General features: G+C 41.7%; 1 protein-coding gene across 6 annotated transcripts in view; it reads left to right on the top strand.

Moving 5' to 3' along the window:
* The first annotated feature begins 217 nt into the window (after window positions 1-217).
* NPNT (nephronectin) overlaps window positions 218-11,279 on the top strand; it is a 96,369-nt gene continuing 85,307 nt past the window's right edge. For 3 of the 6 annotated variants that reach the window (XM_075849756.1, XM_075849754.1, XM_075849751.1), the window contains exon 1: window positions 218-548. In XM_075849756.1, coding sequence (XP_075705871.1) covers window positions 478-548 — 71 coding nt within the window. In that variant the 5' untranslated portion in view covers window positions 218-477. The remainder of the gene's footprint in view (window positions 549-11,279) is intronic. The other 3 variants (XM_075849752.1, XM_075849753.1, XM_075849755.1) reach the window with 3 other exon arrangements.

Genomic DNA, 11,279 nt, shown 5'->3' with positions numbered 1-11,279 from the left:
ATTGGTTGTCAGCAAGCTTTTCTTCAGATACAGCTCCGTATTAACAGCTGCAGAGGATTCCTAACAGTCTGACAGGAGGTCACGACTCAGGATATTCGGTGTTTTCCATGTTAAGGGGAACGCACTTCATAGTAGCAGCAGCCGCCGCGCCCGGTGTGTGAGGAACCTGTATTATACGTATAGCTCCGGCCGGCGGGAAGGGTCCGGGAGTGTGAGGGGCACCGAGGGTCACTAAGAGAGATGGGGAGGGAGGATGAGGAAGAAAGTGAAGGTGACGTGCACTGGCACTGAGTGTGTAGTGGTGAGGCGGCTCCTCCTTACACACAGCCCAGGGAGGGAGCAGAGCAAGTGTCAGAGTACTGCTCCCAGCAGGGAACCGCACGCACACACGCTGCGGGCTGCCACAGAGAAGCCTGGGCTCCTCCACCTGTGTGCCCTCCACACCTGACCGACCTTACTGGGACTCCTTACGTAGCCATGGAACTAGCTGTAAAGTTACTCATTGCCTGCTCCCTGTACATGCATGCTGCCGGGGACTATGACGGAAGGTAAGCTCATACCATCACCTGTGAAGGACTACAATACTAAGCATGCTCTTCCTGCTAGAGGTTGTAGTGGAGCTTCAGATTACATGACCTTGATCTACAGGTCTCTAATGACTCGATCCGCCATGTGGGATTCTCTCGGGGGTATGCAAAGTTTAAAGGACTTAGCACCGATACATAGATAAAGTTTATGATCCATATTGGTAGACTGGCACTGTTCACCATATTTACATGAGGATGCCAAGTGAACTCTCTGGGTTTCAATGCTGAAGTGCAGCAATGATGATAACATTGTCAGTGATTTTTATGTATTCTTGTGAAAAATCTGACTGGAATCACTTTGGATACTGTTCAGACTGGTGTAAAACCTCTCCACAATCCCCAATCATGGTAACTAACAACAGTCAACCAAGAACTTCCTATCTAATAGAGAATTATTGGAACTTGTGCCAGAGTCAGAATCATTTGCTATGCAAACATTTTTCTTCGCATTGTAATATACTGTATCTTTCCATGCACGATGTTCTCAGGCGATTGTTCGATATTGGATCATCCATGTGATTTGTAGGAAAGTCTATTCTTCCACTTAGTTGTACAGGAGTTTCCACCTTTTCTGAACTCCCTTCTAGCCTGGTGATCGGAGCAGTTTTGTTTTCCCTACAGTGTAAAAGTAAGCAAGAGAAAGGAAAGTAATAGTCATATGAGTCCCTGGGCACGGCACCCTCTTCATAATGACAGGGGACCATGTTGTAGTATCCTGGGCACTCAGATGCCATGGCTTCAGGCGCTGGAATAATCACATAGAAGAGATTTCACCTATGTAGTAAAGATCAGGCTGAGGGCTGAAAGGTGTGTCTGAGTCCGTCCGCCCGGGGATAGTCATATCGTGTTACACCCAGCACTAGGAGACCCGATCTATTCGGACGCCTGTGCTTTATTTTGGGATTGTACTACTGATGTGCCCTGGATATATGCTGTTTCCAGACATAATATTGTTATAAACACCGAGTTAGATGTATCACAATGACTCAGTGTTTTTTGTTTAATACGTTTTTTAACAATCACGGTGGGGCTTATGTCACAGTGGTGTGTTACCCCTGTTTTTAACTAGTTACTAATTAAAAGGTATTTTTTACTTTATTGTTACTTCAGTGAACTATATAATTTACTCATATTGTGGGAGCACAATTAGATTTCTATCAAACTAGACAGTGAAATTACATTTAATCCATACAGTTAATAATTTCAGTTTATCTAGGTATGGCAGCCTTTGCACTTTCTGAATTAAACACAGATGGGTGGATGAGTGAGGCCAAAAGCGTCTTTTCAGAGTGTGAACTGACGTATACAGTTCAGGGTGCATCTCTCAAATCCACCTTTAAAAATCTTAATAGACTGCACAAAGATTATACTAGAAGTTGGTGGGAGATCCAGAGTCTGGAAAACTATTTAAAGAATAAGATAGTTCCCAGAGGTCTCAGGGTCCCCATTTTCCCAGCATTAAGATTAAAAACCGCTAATATTAAAGAAAGGTGGGAACAGGAGATTACAGGGAGCTCACTTAGGCTGATGCAGATCTTGGTAGAGGAAGAAAAAGTCCAGTTTGACTTTATTAGTGTTGAGCTTAAAAAAGAGATTGAGGCAGCCAAGTCCTTGGTAGATACCCCAGGTTTTGAAAAAAAGGACAAAATCCTCCAACAAACTTTGGAAAGGTTTACTAATCATCTTAAGGAACGAAAACACTTCCAATTCCAGAGAGACCTACAGGAATTTAGGGAGAAAAAAGCGTATGATTTTGTCACTACACAACAACAGCAATATCAACAGACCAATAGGGGGCCGAGGGAATCTGACCCTTCCACATCAGAGAGTGAAACTACAGACTCTGAAAGAGTGGGCCCATTCTTTGGCGGTAGTGGTGGGAAACATAAATTTAGGGGAGGAGCAAGAAGTAGAAATAGAGGCCGTGGGAGAGCCTCTTCTAATAGTGGCAATAATTTTTTAGCCAACAATCCTCCCATTTCCCGCTATATGCTGAGGGGTCAAAAGGATTAGTGAAGGGGAATAACATGGATAGGCTTCAAATCATTAACCTTTCTGAATATAATTTGAGTGCATCAGAGATTACACTATTAGAAAAGGGACTTTCCTTTGTCCCTACAGTTAAATTTGACTCATTTTCGTGGATAAAAGATCTCAATTTATTTGCTCGCAAACTTAAATGGATAAAATTTTTTAAACACCATAATAGAAAAAAATGCATGGAATTAGGCCTAGAGGAGTCTGATATGGAAGGTCTTTCGGTCCTTGAGGGGCTATTAGAGGAATCTGGACGCACTCCAGGTATAGGTCCCTTCACCAACCTTAAAATGAAGAGTAGGAAATTGCCACCTATAGGAGACTTTACCAATGTGGATTTATTTGTGGATATGGTGGGAGATGAGATCAAAAGTCTCAGTCAGGATAGCAGGGGAATGGATAATAATTTGTCTTGGTCTGAACGATTAGCTCTGACCACTTTAGAGAAAAAAGAGAATATTGTTCTCAAATCATCCGATAAAGGTGGGAACATTGTGGTCATGAGCAGGGATGGCTATAAGAAGATGTGTGAGGACATTTTATTTAACCATGACTGCTATACCATTTTAAAGGATAACCCCACGGCATTATTCAAGAAAGAGTTGCTGAGCATTTTGAGTGATGCAAAGAGCAGATCTTTGATTAGTGCAGGGGAATTTGGGTTTTTATACCCACAATTTCCTGTTATGGCGTGTTTCTATAGCCTGCCCAAAATCCACAAAGGTTATCCTCCTTTACGTGGCAGACCTATTGTTTCAGGCATAAATAATTTAACTCAAAATGTGAGCACGTATGTTGACCAAGTGTTGCGTCCCTTTGTTTTGAGTCTCACATCATATGTGCGTGACACAATGGATGTCCTGAAACAGATTGATGGCATTTCCCTGGAGAAAGATACAATTTTGGCGAGTCTGGATGTCGAGGCGTTGTATTCATCCATACCGCACAAATGTGGCTATAAAGCGGTCGAGTACTATTTGGGATCTAGAGGTACCCAGTTTGTAGCTCATAACCAGTTTGTCATGCAGTTATTACAGTTTGTTCTTGAAAGAAATATATTTATTTTTGAAGACAAAATTTTCCATCAGAAATGTGGTACTGCAATGGGGAGTCCTGCTGCTCCCACCTATGCAAATTTATTTCTTGGCTGGTGGGAGGAGACAATTGTCTTTGGGGACAAATTTGTCAATTGGACTTCATCTGTTGGATTATGGATTAGATATATTGATGACGTGTTGATCCTCTGGAACTCTACAGCGGATGAGTTCCATAATTTTGTAGCAGCCCTCAACAAGAATGATGTAGGACTTAAATTCACATGTGAGATCAGTGAGAAAGAATTGTCTTTTTTAGATTTGAAAATCACAAAAACATCAGATGGCACAATCCACACTAAGGTACATAGGAAAGAAACAGCAACAAATAGTTTCCTGCAATGGAATAGCTGTCATCCCCATTCCCTCAAAAGTGGCATACCAAAAGGCCAATTTATGAGAGTACGTAGGAATTGTAGTTCTATGGGTGATTTTGAGTTCCAGGCCAAGGAGCTCAAAACAAGATTGAAGGACAGAGGTTTCCCCGAGAGGGTTATCAGGAAGGCCTATGAGGGAGCAAGGGATGCTGATAGGCAATGTCTTCTGGTCCCTAAAAAACGGAAAGAAGAACAGGTCACAAGACTCATAGGTACCTATGATTCCAAACAAAATGATATTATGCAGATACTGAATAGGTATTGGCGTATTCTCAGTTCTGATACAGATCTGGTAGATCAAATCACACAGAGGCCGTCTGTCACCTATCGGAGAGGGAAAAATATAAGGGACAGAGTCATGCACAGCTGTTTTGACCCCATTTCACCTAGGGGCACGTGGCTGGACAGACAAATACCAGGCACCTTTAGGTGTGGTAGTTGTAAAGCCTGTGATTTCATTTTTAAAGGTAATAGCTTCACTAGCGTCACCACACAGAAACAATACACTATTCGGGATTATGTCAATTGCAAGACTGCGGGAGTGGTCTACCTAATCACATGTCCATGCCCCCTTAACTATGTGGGAAAAACAGCACGACAATTTCGTCGCCGTATTAGGGAGCATGTTGGAGATATTGTCCATGATAGGGACACCCCAATATCTAAGCATGTGCATGCCAAACACCAAGGCCAGGCAGCATGTTTAAAGTTTCAAGCTATTGAACTTGTTAGACCCCCCAAAAGAGGAGGTGATTGGGATAACCTGATTTTACGCAAAGAAGCACAATGGATCCACAGACTGGAATGCATACATCCAGCAGGTTTAAATGAGCAGACTAATTATACATGTTTTATTTAACACTCCGTATGGACGACCTATCTCCCTTGGGTTGCCCAGGGGGTGGGTGAGTTCATTTTTGCCTAACACATGTAGGTTTGAGATGGCCCTATTGGTCTGCCGTTTTTTAACGGCGATCGTCTCTCGGTCCCCCATGTCATGAGGGATCGTATTTCCTTCCACCCTACATGTGATTAATTACATTTTTAGTTGCTTTGTGAGGTAGCCTACTTGCGGTGTTTAACTGTCCCGCGAGATTTACTTACAATCCATTATCGTTAGCGCTTACCTTCTCCTATTTTGGCAGTCTGGGCGAATTGTCCCTGACTTCTACTGCGCCTGCGCGTGCGGTTTGATACGGCCGATGATGACCCCTGGTTGTCAGCTGACGGCGGGGGGTCACATGGGCAGGTGTCACTAATCGTGAGGGTGTGGGGATTGGTCAGTTCATGTTTGCCGCTAGAATACGAGGGGTGGAGTTTAGCGTTTATAGTAACGTAGCGCCTGCAATGAAGTATGCCGTTGACATCAATACGTGCATCTTTGCCGTGACGCACAGCAGAATATCTGCTGTTAAAGGATTCTATCGCTGGTGTGAAGGCCAGAGTTACCATTATACGGACCCCTGAGGATGAGTACCTGAAACGCGTAGGGTCGTTGTACTGTTTATGGAATGTTTGCATTGGGGATAGTCATATCGTGTTACACCCAGCACTAGGAGACCCGATCTATTCGGACGCCTGTGCTTTATTTTGGGATTGTACTACTGATGTGCCCTGGATATATGCTGTTTCCAGACATAATATTGTTATAAACACCGAGTTAGATGTATCACAATGACTCAGTGTTTTTTGTTTAATACGTTTTTTAACAATCACGGTGGGGCTTATGTCACAGTGGTGTGTTACCCCTGTTTTTAACTAGTTACTAATTAAAAGGTATTTTTTACTTTATTGTTACTTCAGTGAACTAAGCAAGAGAAAGGAAAGTAATAGTCATATGAGTCCCTGGGCACGGCACCCTCTTCATAATGACAGGGGACCATGTTGTAGTATCCTGGGCACTCAGATGCCATGGCTTCAGGCGCTGGAATAATCACATAGAAGAGATTTCACCTATGTAGTAAAGATCAGGCTGAGGGCTGAAAGGTGTGTCTGAGTCCGTCCGCCCGGCAGATGTGCGTGTGGGATGAGGCGTGCAGATGTGTTGACAGATAGGACACCTGCCGCTTCTAGGGGTTGTAGTCATTACTCCTTCTGGATATATTCTTGTGTTCTTTTTAAATGTTTTTTGTTTTGCTTTTGTTGAGATGGTTTTAGCTGACCGCATTGTTTTTTTTCTGATTCATAGCAGCAATGACTGCTGGCAAGTAAGCGTGACAACTATTTAGTAGAAGCGAGGACGGTAGAAAATGAATGGTTGCTGTGGTTCCCATGTATGTGCACCAATGCTTGTATCTATACAGTATCATTAAAGTACAACTCCATCCAAACCGGAAAGGTAAAGAAATCCACCCAAAACGAATCTTCTGACATTCCATGCACATCAAGTAGATCCACCGTCAATATTTTATTGGTGGGGATCTGAATTTCCGCCCCCCCCCCAAATATTCCCTAGACCAACATAGCTCAGAGTTGCAAGCGGCACTGTTTTGGAAAAAGAAGGGTAAAAGAGCCATTGCACTTTATCAAAGCCTATGCCCTTTCATTCTATGCATCGGTGGGAGTCCCAGCAGTCGACCCACTATTTCACAGACATTGATGTTGGTATATATATATATATATACTTTTAATGCTTATGGTAGGAAACACCCTTTTAAACCTATTCTTCCTCTTGACTTATTCCCCCAAGACTCCCTGTACTCGGGGAAGCTAAGATCTACCCTGTCCTACTTTATCTGTGTCTATCATGGAGGAAACAAGGTGGTCACTAATAATTGAATTTCCCGGTCTGTTTTGTTAGGTTAAACAAAGTGTGTCCACTTACTACTCCATATGATTTCTGTAGAGCATCTGTAAGGATATTCTAGATTAGATCTCCCAGATCTCCGCTTCCTTGACCCTGTGAGTATGACCAGGGGAAAGAGAGATTCTGGTTAGATCCAGCCAAACCTGGAGTTATCCATAAGGGTGCAGTCACACGTGGCGTAGTTGTCTTGCATTTCCGCAGCATATAAATAGGTTTAGGAAAACTTTAGAATGTAAGCCTATGGAAAAATATTCCACAACGCAAGAAATTTGAGTTGTGGAATATTTTTCCCATTGGACATTGCAATGTTTTCCGCAGCACATTTTTATGCTACGGAAATACCAGGAAAATGCGTCACGTGTGGCTGTACCCGTAAGCAGATGCCTAGCAGCCAGAGAATATATAAAATGTGTCCATATATTGTTACATAGTAGTTTTTCTATTTTCTGTGAAAAATGACTGACGTGCTAAACATTCGATGATTTACGGTAATTTATCTTTAATTTTCTTTTCTTTCTGAAGTTGTCACATACATAATATAATAACATCGGTTTATTGCAGGTGAAACTGTTATAATCTGTAAAGTCCCAAATATAAAGGATACATTTGTTAGGAAGCCTTAGCGGTTTGTCTGGGTGAGGTGCGTAGTCTGAGCAGTAAGCTTCTCAGTTTGCCTTGGCTTAGTATATTGTTACAGTGATCATCCGTAATAAGGACAGTATATTGTTTGCTGTCAGTCAAGTGGAAACCCAGGAAATTAGCTAAATATGATGGGACACTGATGTTCACGAGATAGCAAGTATTTCTGCTTTTCAGTAACCGTATCACATTAAATTGGACATTCGCCACTCTGTCTGGGTTTCTCTTAGTAAGTCCTTGGTAGTCAGTGAGAAGATCTCCAAAGAAGGGGTCACCACAAATGCAGGACATAAGAAACCTGATCTGAAAATTACAAAATAAATTCTGTATGTGTTTGAGAACAAATTCGTTGTCTAGTATCCGCTATAATAGTTTACGTTTTTGAAGCTAAATTATCATGGGGTTACCATACCTGACCCATTGGTTCTAGATGGGGACCGACATCATGTAAGCCACGTTTAAGTGAAACCCTACACTATCTGTAATGACATAGTACTGACACCTTACTTTATCATAATAATGTGACTCATCTGTAATAGTAATTCATCGGAAAGAAGTTCATTCAGAGGACACCCAGCCGGATAATGAGCCAAGGAGCCTCCGTGACATGGCCTAAAGTCCATCATTCTGTACACCCACCCAGCTTCCTTCCTGCACCTGGCTTGTGCACTCTCCATTTTCCAGCCAAGGTGAACCAATGGCTTCTGTTGGGCTTTTTCTTTAGGTCACAAGTTATTTTTACATATGCTTTACAGCACTTCCCTCTGCTTGATGTTTAAGTTGGCTTTAAGTTCTTGAACTGGGCCAATAAAGGAAATCCAGTGGAAGAGCGCTGACAGCACAATAATAAGTAATGATTGAAAAGGCAAAAATAAAGCATATAAATACTTTTGGGTCATAATATGTATTTACGCAACTCTGCATGTGGGGGACACCTAAGGATATTTCACATGCTACAGAGGAGTTCCATATCTAATAGTGATCGAATGTTGCACTTGAACATCTACATGTCGCTGCACAATGTAAGACCCCCATCACCACAGTCCAAAATATTGCCAGTCATTAGACCTGTGGAATCCTCTATATAACGTCCTACCCATGCCAAATGTCTGAAGTGAGGTCATCGGTCATTGGTTTCTTGGTAGCTCCTTTATCGATGTGTTGATACTGTAATACTTCAAACTACCATGACCTTTCTGATTACCGCGTACCCACAATATTAATATTAGTTCTAAGATCGCAGATAAAGGAACCTTTCTGGAAAAAATCAGATTCTTAAGTAAATCACACCTTTTCTTCATTTTATAAATAACTAAAGTAAAATCTAAACTTCGGGATTTGTAGACCTGGAGTGACCTTCATATTTTTGGTATAAAAGGCTTTATAAAGTTGTGTGAGAGGAGAATTGCATGTGCTTGGGTGGTCATCCTGTGGCCCCTGGCTCCCGACTTCCATATGTGTACTGTACAGAGTCGTACTCTGCAGAAGAACACACATGGAGCTATTTACTGTCTGTAAGATAAAACAGATCATTTTCCAACCCCAGATGATAAAACATTTTTAATGATGATGTTCTGGCCTGTGTTTTTGTGTGTGATAGTGTTATCACCATTTAGTAAATGGGCAGTCCCACTATATCAAAATGAATATCATAAACTATCTTGATATAAATTTTAGCTTGGTGGGAGTTCTGCTAAAAAAAACTGCCACCGATCTTTCTCAAAATAGGGGACCCTTTTTCCTTTTTTTGCAGCAGAGAGATTGCCACACATGCCCAGTTAACCTCCGTTATAGTAAACGCTTGATAATAAGACAACTGATTGTTCTCACTCTGCATTTACCGTGTCTCCCATAGACCATGGAAAGTAACCAAGTATGTGTGGCCACCTGTCTATTGAAAGTGAGGGACATGGGACATTGAATCGGATATGCGGTCCATAGATCACATCCGATACCGCAATCATGTGCACGGTTGATCACCACTGCTTCACTCATTATTTATGCTCAGGACCTACCACCCTATGTACCCCAAAGCCAACTGGGCATTTGTGACCAACAACCTACAGATATCACATGTCTGTGGCTACCTCTAAGTCTTACTTAATGAAACTTTCAGAGAAAATGGTCTTCTTGTCCAAATCAACCAATCGGACGTCCTAAAACCTGAACTCTGGTTATTATAGACAACAACACCAGTTTTAATATATGGGACCGATATTGTCCACTTAATACAACTATAAGTGATATGGGAAAAATGTTCTACAACTATTCCCCAGAAAACAGTAAGCCTGACCCTACTCCACACAACAAAAAAGTTTTTATCCTTAAAATATAGATGTTAATAAAAAGAAATAAAAGCCTTATTTTAGTGCAAGTGGATTTTACTCCAACCGGTAAACCATTTCGGAATTCTATTGATGCTTTAGTCATATGAAGCAAATATTTGTAGGTTAAAGAAACTTTGATATTGTAGTAATGATAACATTTCCTGCTTCATTTTTATTTTTTTTCTACAAAAGACTTCAAAATGTAAAGGAAACCTTTGGAGGTCATGAACCTGCACATACTTGTCATCTGAGCTTCCTAGGAGATAATATGGAATACTCTACATATAACAAATGTATGTGAAGCCAAGAGCCATTGAAATGTGTAAGTGACTGTGTAAGATAAGAACTGCAGTCCTGTTGAGACAGGTAGAACAGAGACTACTAGCGATGGCGGAAGCGAGGAATGCAGGTCCTGCCGTGATAGATTTTTATTCACGCCTCTTGAGTGGTATACTCGAATTGTTCTGTACTGTGCTCGATTTTCACATGTAGCCATTTGATGTGATTTTCTGTAGATATACGTGTATTCACAAAATTGTACGAAACGTGATGTAGTTGATGATGTGGAGAGTGAAAGATCTAAGACTGCTGCAGGGCTGTATATTGACTTGGACATACTTGGAGGAATATGCTGCCATGGGATTCTCTCTTGCAGGAATAAAAGGCCCTTATGACCGTGGAGTCTTGACAGGTGTCAGAGGTGGCCAACTTGACTAGAGGCACACGATCTTCCCATTGATTTACACTACAACAGGCTATTTAATGGGTCAAACTGTCGATGCTAGGGATTTCTGCACCAATGTATTTCATAGTTTGGAAGATTTATTGCAGAATTGTTCAGAATGTTTTCTCTCTCGATCATCTTTATCACTAGGCTCATAGCAGTTATGTGCATGGTATTTGTTATAGCTCATTCCTGGGTTTTTTTTCAGCATTATTTTCCCTGTTTAAGGCAGTGTGGACCCTCAAAAATATAGAGTGCCCCTTGATCTGACCTTGAGTTTATGCTATGTTTCAGCTAGTCTTCTTCTAGAATGTTACTAGACGGCCAACCAAGCCGGTGGAGATCCAGCGACTTAACTTCTCCAGACAAACCTAGAGATCTCCTGTCTATCTGGGTCCTGTTAATAACATTGAAATAAAGCCTCTAACAGAAGCCACTCTGTGATATTCTCTGAAATGCATTAAGTGTTGATTCAAATAAGGGCAACCTGATGGCAACTACTACAGGATGCACCGATTTCCCTGACATTGGTTTTATTTGTAATAACATATGGGTTCATACGATGACATGGCTATGGGGGATGCAGAGGTTGCAGCCGCACCCAGGCCTAGGGACAGTAAATGTAATTATTAGGTTAGTGTGTCATTCATTCATCTTTGGGACAACTTAGTCTTCTACACATTTTCAC

This window comes from Rhinoderma darwinii, chromosome 1 (assembly GCF_050947455.1).
Source record: "Rhinoderma darwinii isolate aRhiDar2 chromosome 1, aRhiDar2.hap1, whole genome shotgun sequence".
NCBI lineage: Eukaryota > Metazoa > Chordata > Amphibia > Anura > Rhinodermatidae > Rhinoderma > Rhinoderma darwinii.
This window is presented reverse-complemented; position numbering and strand designations above follow the sequence as displayed.